General features: G+C 53.5%; 2 protein-coding genes across 4 annotated transcripts in view; both read right to left on the minus strand.

The window, feature by feature from the left end:
- The window catches only part of Dusp7 (dual specificity phosphatase 7), an 8,414-nt gene extending 7,478 nt beyond the window's left edge, over nt 1-936 (minus strand). Inside the window, exons 1-3 of the mRNA XM_010625594.2 lie at nt 887-936; nt 600-774; nt 32-174 (exon numbers count right to left, since the gene is read on the minus strand). Of these exons, the coding sequence (XP_010623896.1) occupies nt 32-174; nt 600-774; nt 887-936 (368 nt within the window). The remainder of the gene's footprint in view (nt 1-31; nt 175-599; nt 775-886) is intronic.
- An 11,598-nt stretch (nt 937-12,534) lies between these two features.
- Poc1a (POC1 centriolar protein A) overlaps nt 12,535-18,805 on the minus strand; it is a 106,559-nt gene continuing 100,288 nt past the window's right edge. For 2 of the 3 annotated variants that reach the window (XM_010625423.2, XM_010625422.2), the window contains exon 11: nt 12,535-13,002. In XM_010625423.2, coding sequence (XP_010623725.1) covers nt 12,829-13,002 — 174 coding nt within the window. In that variant the 3' untranslated portion in view covers nt 12,535-12,828. Of the gene's footprint in view, nt 13,003-16,145; nt 16,658-18,805 lie in introns of those variants that run through there. The other variant, XM_010625425.3, reaches the window with a different exon arrangement.

An 18,805-nucleotide genomic window follows, 5' to 3' on the forward strand; every position in this document is an offset into this window, starting at 1 on the left:
CCAGCCCAGGGCTGTGCCGAAAGCCCCGCACCCAGCGCTTCTGCTGTCTCGCTCGGCCGGAAACTGGCTATTGCTCGCAGAATGCCGAGTCCTGGCACTCCCGGGTTCTCTGTACCTGCCCTTCTCGCCGGCGCAGGGCTGGCACCCTGCATTTACAGTAGAGGTGCCCGGGGACTGCGGTGCAGGGCGAGGGGGCAGTCACACCAAGCCAGCCTCCCCTCCTCCCCCCGGTCATCTTGTTCATTCATCTTCCCTCGAGTTCATTCAACAAACTGAAACTGCACACCCACTACGTGTCAGGCACTATTCTAGGCGGACACCGCTTTAGACAACGACCGCAGCATCCCGGGGGGGTTCACAGGCCCCGAGATCGGAGTTGGAGGGTCTCAGCCCCAGCGGGCTTTCAGGCGTTTCGGTACCTAGGTGACTGGCTGGGCAGAATGGCTCGGAGCTGCTGCCACCCTCCTAGGCTGGGAGAGAGGCCTGGGAAAGGAGCGCGAGCCCTTTAAGAAAGCTTTACGAGTGGGGTGGTGACAAACGCGGAGCGAAATGCCACGTGACTTTTCCACCCAAGCGGGTAGGAGGGAAGTGCTCTTTACAATCAGCTGTCTTTCTTCTAGCGCGCTCCTAATGTACCAATCAATTTTCGAGGTAGGCGGGCACGCGCTGCGCAGACCGCCAGTCACTGACGAAGGAGCTGTTGGGGGAGGCGGGGTCCGCCCCGGGTTCCACCCCGCGTGGGAAGTGGACCGGGCCTCAGTAAGCTTAGCGTATCTGCTCGGTTGGAGGGCGGGGCAGAGGAGGTGAATGGACCTTAGGTAGCCTTGGAACAAAACTGATCAACTTGGGCGGCACGCGTGTGCAGGACCTGCCATGCTGTCCCTACCGAACCAGGGTGGCTTTTTCACCTAGGGGAGAGTAGTCTGCCTGATCCATTCTCCGCCCAGCTGGGTGCCCTAATGTCCTTGGGGCTTAATTCACTCCGTTCTAGCTGGTCAGCTCTGAGCCACCTTGCCCCAACCCTCAGCTGGGTGGGGCGTCGAGTCAAGGGGTGATAGCACTTGATACTTGCTTCAATGAGGACCACTGGAAGCTAGAGCATTTCAGCTTTCAGCTGATCTCTGACCAGAAGACACAAAAAGCAATTCCAGCTTCCTCAGTCTTCCGAGACAGCCTGCCTACAAGGTTCTGTCTTCTCAGTAGGGTTCTGTCGCAAAGGAGCAGGGGTTTCTCTCATCACCACCGCAGTGCAGCCAAAGATAATCTTATCCAGACTGGAGGGTCAGAGTGCTAAATCAGTCAACTCTCTGCCCAGGGATGACCTCAGCTTGCTGGGCAGAGACTGCTTCCCTGGGTCCTGTAAAGAGCTTCTCAGGCCTGAGAGGCTGAGATTCAGATTCTTTCCTGCCGTTTACTGATACATTGTGTGACCGGAATATGATTCTTACCTCTCAGTCTGTTTTCCCAATGTAGGAGAGTGCTAGCCTGGACAGTGTCCAGCCAGTCTACGGATGCATCCAGCTGGGAGGATATCCTCCAAGGCTCTACCCTGCAGGGGACATTCTGGGTGCTGGTTGTCAGGGACAGAGGCAGCACTCAAAAAGAGACCTGACCTGGGTGCAGTGGAGAATACCAATAATCCCAGCTATTTGGAAGGCTGGTGGACGATAAATTCAAGCCCAGCCCTAGCAATTTAGCAGGACCCTGTCTCAAAAAGGGGCGGGGGCAGAGATGTACCTCAGTGCAAAGACAAAAGTCAGTGTCCAATAAATCAGAGTAACATTCCCTGAGGGCAGGCCAGAGTTACATGAACAGGAAGCTCATGCTGTCCTCAAGTGAGACTGGGCTGTGTCCCATACTGAGGTGTTGCTTCTAAGTGCCTAGTGAGAACTAGCCATTGCTGTGATGACTGAGGGCTCAACTGAAATGGGTGCTTTCCCTGTTCCTGAGCAGTCCCCCCACCACCCTAGAGAGGGGAAATGAGCCCAGCAGCCTCACTTTATCTGGTGATGTCTCTCATCCCCTCCCCCTCAAGTCCTGCAGGAGGATACACAGCCTGGAGGGAAGATCTGTGAGGTTGGGTGGGTGGGGACGGGGCAGGCTGAACAGGAATGTTACAAGAGGCAAGGTTTGGATGAGTGCAGAAGGCAGGAAATGTGGGGAGTGGGTGACCATGGGAACAAAGAGATGGCTGGAAAACTAGCCTGGCCAGCAGGGTCCCTCTCCAACACGCAGGTTGGAAGAAAAGCCCAAAGTCTAGGTTCTAAGTGGAGGCCTTGCCTCTATTTAGAATAGCTACTGTGAAACTGCAATGAATAAAATAGGTCACAGCAGGGCTGTACTGGGTGGGTGGGTGGGCTGAGGAAACTTTGCCCTCAGACTTACTAGGCCCTGAGCAGGACAGGAAATTGCTGATGGTCAAACCAAGAGCCCAGAACTGCCCCTCACCAGGGCTTGCCCTGCAGCTGTGAGCATCCATCAAGGATGGTGGAGGAGAGTACCCAGGAGAGGGTCTTTCTTGGCAGAAACCTGGTGCCCTGGGTGAGGCCTTGGTATCAAAGAAATTCTTTTCAGGAAGATGGCCTTTCTTGTTCTTCTTGTTTCAGGCCCTCCTTGCCTGCAGCACCCAGAAGAGGTGTCCAGCTTGCTAGGGTCTCTGGGGAGCAGGAGTGGGAAAAGCCCCCCAGAATAGGCCTGAGTCCCTGAATGGAAGTTGGTCTGAGGAGCTAGCAGGTGGACCTGAGCTCTCTGAGGGCTGTACTGCTATCCCACACAACCCTAGGCCTTTGTATTATCTACTCCCTCAGCCTGGACATTTTTTTACCCTCAGCCTCTGGCCACCTTCTGATCCCAGCTCAGATGTCACTCTCCAGGAGGCCTCCTCTGATCTTCCATTCTGGAGTAGCTCCCCTGCTGCAGGCTCTCAGGACTGCTGCCCCTGTCTTTACTACACATTCCACCAAAACCCGTTAGCCTCCCCCACCAGACTTGCTCACTTTGGATGTCTGATGGCATGTCAGCACTCCCCTAAGCCTCTTCCTCCTTCATTCCCTGCCTCATCCCATTCACCCAAGTGCCAGGCCCAGACCACCCAGGCACATTTGGAGCTGCCTTCTGTTGTCAATACACATCCAACCCACAGCCATACAAAAAAGGGCTTTCCTTCCAGGGCAAGGCCTGGTTATAATAGGCTGTTTTCTGGCCCTTGCTGCTCCAGAGAGAAGCTGAGGTTCCCAAGGGCAAATATAAACCAGTGTGCACATACCACACCTCCCATCCACATGGCTTGGTGACCAAGGAGCTGTGTCACCAAGAACAGTAAGTATCCTGGAAACACTTTTCTTTCCCCTCTGGTGCCCATGGATTCCTTTGAGATGGGCCACCATGTTTCAAGCACATATGCTCGAGGGAGGGAGAGGCCTATGGGGATTAGGACAAATGTAGCGTGAGCTCCTGCTTGCTACCAGGATATCTTTCTGATGGGTGTTAAATCCCATTCCCCATGGCAGACGAGCAGGGGCGAGGCACTGCAGTCCATGGTACCTTCTGCTGGTGATTTAGCCAGTCTGTGCCAATGAAGCTCCCTCAGGCTACCCATGGAGGTCTGCTGAGACCCAGACTCACTCTGCTTACCCTTAATACTTGGGACAGCTTCTTGCCCAACCCCTGATCAATATCCTCCTGGGTTGGTGTCTAGACAGATGAAATCTAAGCCAGGCCAGGAAAGCACTGTGAATGAGCTGACAACTCTCTTCTCCTGTACAGAACTTGTGATCATACATACACACCACTTTTATGCATCCATATACACATATACACGTAAGTACACACAACAAACAGACCCACTTATATATCCACATATGTTCACAGGCACATATGAGCATATGCAGAAACATACCGAACCATGCATATGTGCAGAAATATACAATTTATATGTGTATGATACTCTGTTACGTACACACACATTGAGGCCCATGTGTGGTCACTTCCCACTCCTGTCGGAGGGAGGCCCACAGACAGATCTTCCAGAGGGCTTGTTCCTGGGTGAGTGGGGTCCACAATCCTCTCACCAGTAGTCCAGTCACCTGAGTTCACCCTTTCCTATTGGCTACTGCTGGGATCTTTGTTGCGCATGGAGCAGGGCTCTTCCCTTGCATTCCTCCCAGAAGGGGGCTGCCAGACCCTGGTTGACAGCAGTATGACTAACTGATCCTGTCCAGAAGGGATGAGAAGGGGGGGTCCCTGAGAAGCAAACAGCCTGGTGGGAGAGTGGGTCAGGCCCAAAGGCAAGGAGAACCCAAGACCTGGCCAGGGTCTGGGAGGCCTGCTTGGAGGCAAGGGGGAGAGAAGAGTCAGCCAGGCCTTCTTATCCCATTCATTCTCAAACGTTTCCTGAGTACCTGCCCTGTGCCAGGGACTGTACAGGGTTATAAGGTAGGGATTCACATGAGGCCAGATCAACCTAATTCCTCCCTTGCAGCGCCCCACCCAGCAATGACAGAGCAGGGCTGTGGCTTGCCTCAATGTGTGGAGCCCCCAAGACCACTGCTGGAGAGTCTTTCCCAACCATATTCCCAACTCACAGGAGCCAGCCCAAGCATGGAAAATAGAGGACACCCATTTACCACTCTTCCTTGCTGTGTCACTGGCAGACATTATTAGTTAATTGCTGCATCTTTTCTTGTTGAACTATCCTCTGGCCTCTAAGCCATTCCACAAAGCTATGACTAGATGACCGTGGTGGGCACAAGAGATAAAATCGATTTGCTGTGGCTCCAATTCACAGTCAGACTAGCTCTGGCCTTTGAGTCCCAAGCTGCCTCACTGTGACCTTCTTCTGCTTCCTACCCTGTACTCTGGACACAGTGCCCTTGTCTCTACTCTGAATTCATTTCCAGCTTCCGAGGGGCCTCAGTCTCAGGAAGTGTTCCCTGCCTAATGGAAGAGATTGGCTCCCAATCATCCCCTGTGGGGCCCTGCATTTTCCATCCTAAACTCACTTAAAGGAAGTTTAGCCCACAAGGGTCTTGCTGGAGGCGTCTCACCCCTGTGACTTCACTTAGTGAGGCTCCCCACTTCATCACTGCAGCCCTACCCCTCATAGTCACCCAGAGCCCTGGGGCTGGGCCAGGCCTTCCTCATGGCCCCACCTTGCCAGCCACCGCATGTTATCCTAGGCACCCTTAGGAGGGGCAGGGGCTGCCAGGCTGGTCGGCCTGGACACTTCAAGCTCTGTTCAGAGCTGACTTGTGACTGGCATCCAGAGGGACTGTGTTGCCCTCACTCCGTTGCAGCCCCTTGCTTTCACATTCTTAGCCCTGCGTTTGCCCCAATTCCCCAGGAGGCGGAGTAGAGCAAGGCTTGTCTGACCGTTTTACAGATGGGAAAGCTGAGGACTGGAAGGGAAGTGTTCTGTCCAAGGGTCTGGCTCAGGCCCAACCTGTTGCTCACTTACCCACTGGGCCTGGGGTGAATCACGGTGGCCCAGGTGATGGGAAGGAAACACATATACACGGACAAGTGGGAAGGATGGTCTGGGGGAAGGAACAAGTGGGAAGGACAATCTGACCGTCCAGGGCTCCTAGCTATTAGTCCCTGCCCCCACACAGGCCACCATGGGCTACTGGGAGGTGCACACCTGCCTCAGATCACATTAGCTTCTGGCCTTGCATCTGGACTTTGTGTCAGCCCTGGACAGATGCCAAGCCCTTTGACAGACAAGGAAACTGAGGTCCCTGAGGTCCATGGTGACAAACCAAACGATGGCAGGAGACTGAGTCCTAAAGACCCAGTGCTCCTTTCCTTTAGCCCAGTGTTTTCGGGTGGCAGCAGGGTCCTCCAGGTCCACTTCCTCTGCAATGAGTCCCTTGCTCTGCCAGGGCTTTCTTGTCCCTGGGGAAGTCCAAGGACAGGGTGGAAACAAACTTAGGGGACAGGTAGCTTTCATCCTCATAAAGAGAGGGGCTACCAAATACCTTCTCCACTTCTCTGGCAGACTAGGTAATCCACCGCAGGACCCACTATCAAAAAACATCTGCCTTCTGCCACCACTATAGAGCCCAGGCCTTCTGATCTCTCCCTGGGGCTCCTCACCTGCCTCTTTCCAGGGCCTCTGCCTCCATCCCTACAGCCCATTAGTCATCACACTGAAACTACAGAAGTCTTTGGAAGTCCCTGATGTAGAGTCCAGGCTTGAGACTCTGCAGCCAGCATAGATGTTGGTGACCTGGTCCTACCCCTTTTTTCCCCTCAGGATCCAGGGTCTTCAGTGTCCCTTCACTCTCCCTCACTCCCCAGTCTGTGACAATGTCCATCTTCCACTGCAGGGACTTTCCCTGACTGATCCTCATCTAGAACATCTTTGATATAAGGACCCGAGTTCGCTCCCCAGTACCTAAATAAATAAATAAATAAATATAAGAATATCTTTGATGGCCTTCCTATCCTTCCCTAGGCCCATCTGTCCCCTGGGGGACAGTGGCTGGGCCAGGAGTCAAATGCCAGCCTATGACTACAATCTTCTGTGTTATCAGCCATGAGTGAATGATCCTGCCTTATACTTCTGTTCCCCACTTGGGCTGCATGTCTTGCCTTATTTTTGAAGCCACTCAGTGAGAATCCCTGGAGCCAAGTCTCCCTGTCATGAAGAATTAGACACTTGCTCTCATCATCTGGCCTCAGACTACAGGCCTCAAGTTTCCTGTTAGAACCCTCCCTCCCCATAGATGGTCCCTGGGGCCCAAGCCAGGGTTCTCATTCCATGTACCAGTACCCTCAAGCCTGGAAAAGGGGCTGGGCTGGCTGACTCAGCTGGACACCCCTTCTGCTGACACCGAGGTCACCCCTAGAGATCAGGAGAGGACACTCAACAACTCAGGGAACCAGGCAGACTGCTGGATCTCCTTGGGTCCCAGAGGCAGGCATTAGAGGGAGGGAAAGGAGTCCCTCCCTTCAGACTCAGGGTAGGGAGGGCTGGAGGTTGCCCCTGGCATTCCCTTCTCTGGAATCTCCAGCACCTTTGAGGCTGGAAGGGTGGGGCAGGCCAGGAATTCCCAGGGCATCTGGCAGCGGATGTGCCCGGGCCCTGGGCTGAGCCTGCCTCAGTGGGCAGGTCTCTATAGCTGTGAGACCTAATTGTCTCATTAGCATCTACCTGCTGCCTGGGCCTGTCTGGTCTCCTCCCTGCTAGCCTACACAGCCCCGTCTTTCAGGAATCCTTCCTATGAGGCATTGAGGGTGACAATAACAGTGACCACGATGAGGCTGGGGAAATGGCCCAGCAGCAAGCTGGCCTGGCCTAGGCACAAGGTTGCTGGTTTGAAGCTTCACAGCCCAGTACCATCCCACATGGGCTCAGCTGCCTGTAGAGCTGCCTGGGTACGCAGCACCAGGATGCAGTCTGGGGGACTTCCCTTTCTGGACTGGCCCACCCAGCCCTACTCCTGCCACAGGATACGTCCTCCAAGACTTAGAAGAGCCCTAACCCTGAAAAGACTGAATTCCTTTCCAGCGGTTCAGTGAATGATGAACCGCAGGAATCCTTGTGCACTATGAAGTAGGGACAGGGCAGATAGGGGCCAGCTCTGCTGGGACCCCTACCCTGGCTTCTAGTGTGGCTCATGCAGTCTCCCCTCAGAAGACAGCACTGCCCTGACCCCATCCCAACAGGACAACCTTCTGGTTTAGTGCCCAGGCAGTGGGGGTGAGGGCTGGTGAGAGACATTTGGCTGGCACTGGAGTCCTCCACAGATGTGAACACACACTAACCACCCTGGGCCCCAGGAAAGACACAGCCCTGTGGCCTGTTGTGACCTGGGTGGCTCCTGTTAGGGCCCCAGCTCTTTTAGCCTCCATCTTCCCAATTATGACACGTGGCAGAACCTTCTGCCTATTCTCACTCCCAGGGGATAACCATGGTGGAAATTAGGAAGTCTGACCAGGACATCTGGTTCTAATACCACTCCACCACCAGCCTTCCCTCTCCAAGCCTCAGTTGCTTTCTCTGGAAAATGGGGGTGTGAAGGGAGGGAAAGTGTTGTGTGTGGGCGCCAGCCCAACTCAGCTCCCATTGAGCCCCACAAGGCCAGAGGGCCTAGGGTAGGCAAGGGATGCTGGTGGGAGGCCTCCTGGTGCATGGAGGGGTGAAGAGCCTGGGGATAGCTATGCCAGCAGTGTGGGCAGAGTGGGCTACGGGCAGAGGCTGGCCAGAACAAGAGCGGAAGCAGAGACAAAGGAACACGAACCTTAAGTAGGTGGGTGGCTGCCCCATCCCCAGGCTGGTGTGGCAGACACTCCCCACAGCCTGGGCCTGCCTGTGCAGGTCCCATTCATGAGGAAGGCCCTGCCCACTACCACACCTCCACACCCATGCCGGCCCACCCACCTGCCTACTCTGCTGTGAGAGCACTGGGTTAGGAAGAGACTCAGAGGCCTCAAGGCACCAGTCCCTGCTGGGCACCTGCTTCCCACTCCTTATCTGTCAACCCCCATCCTTAGTTCCCATCCTTTCCTCAGAGCCAGCAGACAATTCTTGCTCAGACTCCACAGAGACCCTCCCCCTTAGGGGGCTCTGACCTCTCCTGCTTGCCTCCTTAACTATTCTTCCTGTATCATTTTCCAAAATGGATCCCACAGAACACTGGGCCTATCAGGCACACCGTCGTAGACAGGGTCATGTGGTCACATGTCTGGAAACACTGCACCCAGGGCCCCAGTACACAGTACAGGAATGTGTTAAAGGGACTGGCAACCTCTCAGGGAAGTAGCTGGCTTTACCCACTCATTTGGCATTGCCTCAACTCCTGCAGCACTAGTTTTATGCATAATCTTCTCTAACAGCCATAACCAGGCTTGTAGGGGAGCATGTGGTCTTATACTGCTCAGGGGCTGTCCCACACACGTTTCCCTCCCTTGAACTTCCCATTTTTCAGATGGGAAGCTGAGAGTCATATAAGTTGCCCAGAACCCCACGGCCTTCTGGACTGTTCTGGGAGCCCTGGGAAATCAGACACTTCCCCTCTGCAGAGGCTAAGGCTTAAAGGGTGTCCAAAGCGGGCAGGGAGGAGAGGAGACAGGCTGCCCGGCCACACTCCCCTCCATCAGCCTTGCAAGCTCTCAGCCATGACCAGCTCCTGTGGTCTCAGCTTGGAGCTGCACAGGCCAGACAGGGGCCAGATGTGGGGAGGCTGCTGAGGCTCAGCATGGGGTCTGAGGACAAGGCCCCCCCTCCCCACACCCAGGCCAGAGTTGGGTTGTGAGCCCTGAGGGTCCCCTAATGAGTTCCACATGTGTGATGCCTCTGAGAGGAAATGGGAAGGGGGTGCGGGGAGAGGGGCCTGAGAGGGGATTAGAAACATGTGTTTGTGGAGGAAGAGGGGTGGGAGGAGAGACTGCATCCCCAGAAGTTGTAGTGCACCCCCAGGTTGACCGCCAAGCTCACAGGCCCCTCTGCAGGAAGCCCCAGGCCAGTGGCCAGCTGGGGGAGCAGTGTGCTGTGCACAAGAAGCCCTGGAGAGGCCCACTGTGTTCTTCCCCTTCAGACAGAAAATGCCTAAATCTCTGGCTGTGCTTGGCTGGGTTTCTGAGCCATTTGTGGGGCATGACAGAACCTACCCCTCTATACCTCCCCTACCCAGCCCACAGCGAGGTGCTTACTCAGATCTGGCCCAGCTGCCCCCACCTCCCCAGAGGGGTCCTGGTACAGCAAGGTTACTGACCTGCTGGCCCTGGTTCCCAGCTTGGCCCCTCTCAGCTAGTGGACTGGCACACAGGGCACGGTGGGGCAGGGAGGGGCTGCCACGTACCCTCCCTGTTCTTGTGGAGGCTGTACAGAAGTCATGTTGGCATGTGGAGTATCCAGAGACCCACAGAAGCTGGGGCCTTGCCAGGCACAATGGACCCCCTCACAGAAGTACTAGCTGAGCCCCAGGCAAGTCCATCGGACAGCACAGGCTGAGCCTACTGTCTGTCTAGTATGCAGGACTGAGGCCCATCCCTTTACCACCTCCTACCTACTTCCCTAAGTAGGGAAGCCCAGTGGGAACAAAGGGAGCCCTTGCAGCCTGGCATGAATTGTCTCAGCAAATCTCCCCACAGCCCTGTGGGGTCATTTCTACTCTTACCCCATCTTACAGATGAGTAGGCTGAGACTCCAAAGTGCAGTCTTGCCTTCCTGGCATCAGGAACAGCAGGTGCAAAGCTGGAACAGTAAGCAGGGCCCCTATGGCTTGAGGGTAACAGATGGGGAGGGCAGGTAGAGGAGTATGGCTTCAGAAGGGGTGGTATGAGGTTATAACTGTTTTTTGCCCTTACATTTTGGCAAACTTCGGCTGCAGCGTTGAAAACAGATAGAATGGGTCAAGGGCAGAAGTGGGAGGCTAGGTAGGAAACGTGCAGGCACCATCTCAGCCTGGCTCCCTAGGGCTCTCTCCAGGATGGCCTGAGAGGTAAGCTGCTTCCTGCTCCTGGGGGAGGCTGGAAGGAGTCCCACCTGACTTGCCTCAGCCTGACACTCCCTAGACATATTTGCCAAAACTCTGGACACCTCTCAAAGGGTTATAGGCAGCTTTGTGGGGATTCACAAGTGGCTCTATTCCCAGCCCCTTGGGAACTGGATATGGCCCAAGTACCAGGGGCAACCTTAGGAGCAGAGGTCAGTATCACAGCTCCAGTCAGAGTCCCACAGCAGCCCTGGCCTGTGACAGAAAGTATCTTGTTTCCAGTTAGCAGGCACATGTGTGTGCTGCCTGGAGGTACAGCGAGGGCTAATTACAATGCTTTTCCGGCTCTACATTTCAGAGGCTTCTGAGGAACAAATTCAGGAGCAGCTATCATAGGAAAATTCCGGGCCCTGAGCTGGTAGTGGAGGTGATGTGCTGGCCCTCTTGGACATGAGAGTATGTCTTTGGGGTCTGGCTAGGGCAAGAGTTTGGGGAGACCAGGACAGAGGTGGCATAGGCATCATCAGAGCTTCTGAGGGAGCTGGATGGCTCTAGAGAGACCTACCAGATCGTAGCAAGGACTCAGTGTGAGGCCAGCAAGGGAAGCACACAGGGTAGACTGGCTGGGGTAGGCAGGAGTCAGGCTTGAGACCAAGAGAAAAGGACTCATTCAATGTGTGCCGCATGTACTCAGGGACACCATGGCCTGGAAACCAGGACTGACTCCCATGCCAAGTCAAGGTGCCCAGCTGGGAAGGTGCTGGTGTGTGTGTGGCTAACTTTGTCCTGGTTCCTGCAGGCCAGGCCTCTGCCTACGAGGTACCCACAAAACATGCCTAAGTCTCACTTTTGGATACACACGCTTGTGCCTCAAACAGAAGTGGAGGGCTGAGACATCACTTTATCTCCTGAAGTTCCTGTTCCTGCATTCAGAGTTCTCACATGCAGTAGGGGAGAGTGGAGAGGGGTGGGGGCTCTGGCCACAGCCATGCTCCAGGCAGATGGGCCCTAGGTGGCCTCACCTAAAGTGAAAACACTCCCGGGCCCTGCGCTATTAATAGGTTCTTGAGAGAGTGTTTCCACATGGCCTGGCAGGAGGGGCTGGCACAGAATGCTTCCTAATGGCTTTGCCGCAGGCACTCTGGGCAGGCTCCAGGCTCATCCTGAGCATGGTCATGAGAGCCCATATCCTGGGCCTTCATGGGGCAGGGAGGCAGTATGAAGCTTCTGGGAATACTCCCCAAAGTGGATAAGGAGTGAGCCCACAGTGCCAGGGTCAATATTAGCTACCACTGCTGCCTTAGCATGGTCCTCTCCTCAGCAGCCTAGGGCAGGTGGGACAGGGTGGAGTGGGGGTACCTGGCAGGACAGAACCTTGGAGCACCTCCTGGTCCACTGTAAATAGCAACACAACAGTCAGTCAAGGCAGGAGTCATCAGGGGCCCATCTTGAGCAAGTCATTTAGGAAGATGAGGTTAATGACAGGGAGCTGGGACACCAGAGTGACTCACCATGCTCTTGCTTGCTCAGCGGGCTGGGTTTCCGGGATTCCAGGCAACAACAAACACCCACCCCAAGCCTGCACTGGCTGGAGTGGCAGCCTTAGTGAAGCGGAAGAGGTGGCTTTGGAATACTAATCCCCTCGGTGTGAAGGGCCCACTTTCTCCTCACCACTGGGGGTGCAAACAGTGGGGAGGGGGTGAGAGTAGGAGATAGTGGGGTCCCTTCAGCAGCATATACTAAAGCTGGAACAATTCAGAGATCAGCACAGCCCCTTTGAAAGGATGATATACAAATTTGTAGTGTTGAGAGAGGAGAGAGAAAGAGAGAGAGAGAGGAGAGGGAGAGAGAGAGAGAGAGAGAGAGAAGAGAGAGAAGAGAGGGAGAGAGATTGAGATTGGAGACAGTCACACCGGCCACTGAGAATTTGAGCCAAAAGGACCCTGGGACATGGGCACCCCTTGTGCCCACTGACATGTGGAGCCAAGTCCCAGGGAAAAGGCCTCGCTGTGGAGTGACATGGACAGTCACAGACAACGCTCACTCGAGTGCCCAGTGAGACAGTTTCTTTTTTTTTTTTTTGTGGTACTGGAGATCGAACTCAGGTCCTTGCGTTTGCGAGGCAGGCCACCGAACCGCTGAGCTAAATCCCTGGCGCAGTTTCTATCTTATAAACAGGGGCCTCTCCGAGGTTTTGGAGCTGGGGTGGGTGGGGTTCAGCTCTGATTTGCTGTGCCCTTGTCCCCATGGCCCTACCACGACAACTCACAGAGACATGGCAAGCAGCTCACAGGACAGTGCTGGGTAGGAGCATGGTAGTGTTACCAAGGCAGGCTGGCAAGTGCTGTAGACCCTGGCAAGTGTTCACAGGCTGCGGGGACCCCTAGACTCAGCCTGTCAGGGGTCCCGGGATATGGTGATACAGAAAGGAGGGACTTGGCATAGGTGGGTTCCAAAGCCTCTTCCTGGGGGGCTTCCTGGCTCGGTGGTCCAAGAACATCTGGCCTGCCTGCCTCAGCTTCTCCAGCAGGAAATGTGGGTTCATTCCTGGATCCCAAAGGATCTGATAAAAGATCAAAGGGAGTGGTACTTTAAACCTGACTCCTACTGTTTTCTTTTCCTAGAAAGATGAGGACATGAAGTGGGGTGGGCAGGGGTCTTGGGAACTGCTGCTGAGGTACTCATCCCATCTTGCTAACAGAAGGAGACAAAGACAGCTCTATACACAGAGCTCCAAGTCCGTTTTCTGGGTACTCAGTTACCAAAATTCAAAATTAGGAGAGATGAAGGGTGAGCTGAGACATCTGCAATTTGTGCAGGCTACTTTTGTGCTTGACAGCAAGAGTGGGAACTGCTAATAGCCCAGCCCCAAGGAAGCCTTGGATAGGACTACAGGAAGTGTCATCTGGGAGATACAAGAAAGGCCTTGTCATGTGGCCCACAACCTTGTCCAGCCACCTGGATCCCACCTAGGCCCTGCACTTGCCCCCACACCCAGTCCTATCCATTCATCATCCCAGATGTTTGTCAGTTCAGGTTCCTGCTGTGTCGTCACAGGATGAGGGATGGAAGTGGCTAGATAGGGCCCGCAGGAGTCAGAACTCCGTAAGATCCCCTGTCCCCTCCCCTAGCTATGACTTTTGACCCCAGATTCTCAGAACAGTGAGGTTCCAACTTGGGTCTGACATGAATTTTGGGAAGAACTTGGCCCCAAATTAGGAACTTGGCCACGCCATAGCTGCATTGTGGGTATGGAGGAGACAGGGGCAGGTCCCTATTTAAAAGAAGCACAGCATTCCAAAAAACTACCTGTAAGCTAAGAGATGTAGTTCAATTGTATAGTGCTTGCCTACTACGACCCATGGGTCCTCCAAATTCCAGGTCCAGGTGTGGTTCCACCAAGGCAGTAAGTGAGTGCAAGCTTGTGGAAATACATCAGGAGGGTCCCTGTCCACTATAGTGAGCCCTGCCCAGCAGGCTGTGTAGTTCAGTACATGTGGGCTTAGCCAAGCTTGGCCATAGCTCTAGCCTGCCTTCCCTGAGAGAGCCCATCCAGGCTGTGCAGTTATCATCCTACAAGAAAAAGTGTGTTTGGGGAGTGCTCCTCCAGTATATATCTGACAAGTAGTAGAACTTCCGCTGGCAGTAACCCACCAGAGGATTACTACATCATGCACAGGCCATCTCTGTAACATCCATTTTTCTTAAACTTGATCATGGTATAAACTGGACACAGAGACAATAGCAACCCTGGTTTGGCCCATGAGCAAGAATTGCCATGCTAGCCTTGGAGATCCTGCTTAGGTTCTGCTGTCCTCATTCATGGACCACTGTTTCTGGAGATGAACTTTCTCTGGGTTGGCTGTTCAAATCACAAGTGCCAATGCCTGGAAGCTCCAACTCCAGGTCCAGAAATCAGAACAGGGAGCCTAGGGCAGTTTACAGGGAGATTTGGCATAGGTGGGATGACAAGGCTGGTCCCACAAGCTGAGCAGGCTGAACCTTGGTTGCCCTGGCTCTCCTTAAATCTGTAGGGATGGGGAGCTCACCACCTCCCAAGGCAGCTGAGAGCCTTACCTGCCAGTTCAGCACAGTTCACTGGGCCTGCCAGGCTCTTCCATGCACCAAAAGATCTCTCCCATTCATACCTTAAGGGAACTGTCACTAACAGCAGCCCCATTGTCCTAGGTGACTGGTGGGGTCAGAGTGATGGGGTTCCTTTGAGCACATGCCCTGCAGTGGCTAGGGTATAGTACACACCTTGCAACCCTTTGGAGTAGGTGTCACTGTCACTTCACAGGTAGGAACCTGAGGCTTGCGGATGATAGATATAGCTCAGGGGTAGAATACTTACCAGTGTATGTACAAAGCCTGGGTTCACTCCCTAGCAGTATGAAATTATCACCATTATCATCTAACCTCAGAGAGATTAGACCACAATGTCCAGGTCACATAGCTAGAAAGAGGCAAAGCCCAAGGCCTGACCCCAGAATGTGGCTCTCCTTGCCCAGTGCAGGCAGACAGAGGCAGCTTCCCCATCCTAGACATTCATCAGAGTGAAACACAGGCTGTCCCTTGTCACCCCAAGTTCCGAGGCTTCCAGGTGCTTCCCCTTGGAAGCTGTAAAGCCTGGGGTCCCCTAACCACATGATACCAAACACTACTGAAAGATCTACCATTACCACCCTCCTCCCAGGCCTTGGCAGGTTTGATGGAGGATAAGGACCTCTGTGTTGGCAAAGCCCCCAGACACCGGAGGCTGAAGATATGAAGGACATGCTGACATATGGAAAACACTCACTCTGGCAGATGTAGAGGAAGGAGGCATGGAAACCCTCATGAGTAAATGGAAAAATGGATACCTGAGGCCTTTGGCTCTCAACAGAAGCAGAGGGAGCAGCCTGAGGAAGGTGAGTATATGGAAGGCTCTGGCTGCTCTGCTCCCTCAACAGCTATAAACAAGGGTGTCCTGGACCCGAGTGCAGAGACCTCCTAAGCTGCCATTTTCATTTTCCATTTGTGACTCTGGGATGGGGGAGGGCTGATTAGGTATCATCCAGAACAAGCCATCCCTGCAACAAGATCTATAAAGTCAATTTGAATTTTCAGATTCCTTTGCTCTCACACATGTAGAAAGAAGGAAGCCACCAAACCCCAGTGAACAAATGTGGAACAGAAGTCAAGGCCAGTGCCCATTCCACAGAACTTGTTTATTCCCAGACAAACCTTAGATGAGCCTTTGTCAGATATAGAGAAAACTTCCAGTCTATCCAACTACAAGAGCAGTCAAAGTCCAAGCCACACCAGGAAAAAAGCCAATCACGTGGTTGAAAAGTAAGGTGTTATGGTTTGAGTCTGGATGCCCCACCCTCCCACCCCAGATCCTCATTCTGTCAGAGGTAGCTGAATCTGGAATGTGTGATGCTGGGATTAAGAGGACATGATCATTAAACAGCTACATGTGAGTTGGTCCAGCACCACCACAATCCTAGTAGTCTGGATGGGACAGAAGAGGCAGAAAGACGCAGTGAAGGTTCTTTACCTTGTTGCCTTTGCTATGGTGTGGACATCATGAACTGCCTCCCTCTTGTTACCTTTTCTGTCTTGTGCACACCATGTTGTTTCTCCTCTGTGATGCTTGTTTGCCATCCCAGCCTTGGAGCCAGCTGCTTATGGACTGAAACCTCTATGAACTGTAAGCCCAATAAACCCCTTTCAACTTTGGGTGTCAGGTATTTTGTCTCAGCAATGAGAGAAAAGTAACTAACACATGGGTAAGTGAAAGGCAAGGGTATCCAGAGAAAGTTCTGCAGCCTTAGGTCTTTGAGGCAGCAAACATTTCAAGTGGATCTTTTACATCAAACTAAGTGTGGTCCTGCCAGCTGGGTCTCAAACATCCCTTCTGTACAGGACCTGGCCTGGAGCCCTCTGCTGCAAGTGGAGAGGCTTCTGGTGCAAACAGCAAGGTGGAGGGCACAACTGCTTAAGCCTTGGGGCTCACTATAGTTGTTATTGCGACAGAGCTGAATTCCTTTCTTTATTTCCCCAAGACCCACAGTACAAATCCCTGGCCTGCCAACCCCCCAAATCAACTGAGCTCCTGATTCTCACTCCCCTGATCATGGTTGTGCTCTCTGCATGATTAGCTGCTGGTTCTCCAGACATTGCTTCAGCTTGTCTTCTGTCAGTGTCAATCGCTGTTCCAGGATGGACACTGTCTGTAAAATAAATGGTGGTTGGGCTCAGAATGGAGGGACCACCCAGCTGCCCGAAGGATCCCTTTGTCCAGTCCTCTCTCCAGCTGGTGCAGCCTGGCACTGATGCCAAGTGCTGGCTCTTCCTGACAAGGGGCTCTGCCTGGCCCTTGTCTCTGGTGGCTGCTGGTGAAAGCCCTCGTCTCCATGCCTACTGCTCCTACTATTTGTGGGGCAGAAGAGGACGCAGTGCGGGAAAGCAGATGGCAGGTCTCAGAGCTCTAGACACCTTAGACAACCATGGGTCATGTATTCCCAACCCTGGTACCCTGGCATTAGGCTGGAGCACAACCTGCTTCCTGTGGGCCAGGCTCTGTCAATAAACAACTGGAGACCATCAGCCATCCCCATTCCAAAGGCCAGGAAACAGTAACAAATAAGAACACTCCACCTGTGGCCCTTCTCCTCTATACCCCCGGGACCTCTGAGAGTCTAGGCAGGTCTCCGCCTGTGTGGGTCCAACAGGATTACTGTAGGAGTGTGCCATCTAGGGTCAGGCCCAGGGCAGCCACAAGTGAGTGACATGCAATGTCTCTTGGCCATTTTATCCTCCTAAGTGGGAGCACAACATGGAGTGTACAGCATAGGTAAATCAGTGTGTTGCCACTCTCCCCATGCTTGTCATCATGCCACCTTCCTGAAGCTGAGCCCTCGCTTCCCAGGTCAGGGCCAGCCTTACAGTCAGTTTCCAGATAGGCTCTGGGCAGTGTCAGCAAAGACCAGCACTGTCCACCTCTGCTAAATAACTAGCTCACCACAGGCCTGCCACACCCACCCTGACATTTGCTCAGATTGGCCCAGGCTGGCCCGATGGCTCTGCTTCTCACTTTCCTGCCTTCATCGAGGGCTACTGAGTGGCTACTGCACACCAGGCACACCAGCCAATGGTTGCTCCCACTGTGGAGGAAGCCACGTGCACAAGGCCACTGTGAATATGGCAGGCTTGATTTTTCCACTGTGCAGCTTGCAGACACTAGAAGGGGCACATTAACTTCACTGGAGCAAGGTGAACCCAAGAGGTTTTGTCCCCTTCTCAAAGTTCCATGCAGGCTCTGGACCTTGGTCCAGTGGAAAGGAAACCTTTCTTTGCATACACTTAATACAACACTGAAACATTTTGGGAGGGTTTTCCTTTTAAGGCTGCTATAAATTTGTGCAGCATCCTGCACAAATGTCAGCTGCCAAGGAGGGTGCACTGCCTGGTGTCAGCCTCTTCTCACAAGATAACCAGGGACAGCAGGTTCTGAACCAGGGTCACCGGACAGAGCCTGGAAAATGATTGCCCTGGCCCATGAACTGCACCTGAGAGGCAGAGCTAAGCTGAAAGAGACTGCCATATTCCCAGTGCTGGCAGGGGAAAGGTCTACATCTCATAAAAGTGGTAGCGGAAATAGCCTTCGGCTGGCCTGAGTAGCATTCCTGGAAGTTTCCACTGGCTGTTGGGAAACTCACACAACCCAAATCACTTTACCCAGCCTCCTGCCAACACACAGCCTAGACTCAAGGCCGTTGTGGGGGAACCCAGCCTGCTGCATTCCCTTTTCTGTTTTCTTTTTTAAAATTTCTCCCAGGAACCCAACTTTAAACATGAAGACAGTGAGCCAAGAAAATGGGCAGGTGAGGCCGATGGCTGAGCCACAAGCCTCTACTTAGTTCCATGGGGGCCTATACTGTAGCACAGCAGGGATGTGGCCATTAAGTGTATTGATACTGACTCCTCTGAACAGAACTATTTCACAACTAGCTCCAAATGAAAGGTGCCAGCCCTGTTGTGGTGCTTCCTTTTTGAACTTTAAGTGGGTACTTCCTAGTACATTACAGAGAGACAGACTTAAAACGCCCCTCAGACCTGCATCTCCCCCTTCTGGCCAAGCTTCTGAGTAGTCATGCCATCCTTGTATTTGGTCTCCACTTTCCTTGTCCCTTCTGTCTTCAAGCCTACTCAGCGAAGGTGGGGTGGAGGCCACAAACAGGGCCAAGGCTACAAAGCACTTCCCAGCCACATCTGATCCTACCGAACCCCACTTTGACTATGGGGAATGGGCTGAGAAAGAAGGATGATTTCTGGACTTCTGTCCATCAGAATACTGTCTGATGTTCTCTCCACATATT

This window comes from Fukomys damarensis, unplaced genomic scaffold (genome assembly GCF_012274545.1).
Source record: "Fukomys damarensis isolate Sample0158 unplaced genomic scaffold, DMR_v1.0_HiC HiC_scaffold_37, whole genome shotgun sequence".
Classification (NCBI taxonomy): Eukaryota; Metazoa; Chordata; class Mammalia; order Rodentia; family Bathyergidae; genus Fukomys; species Fukomys damarensis.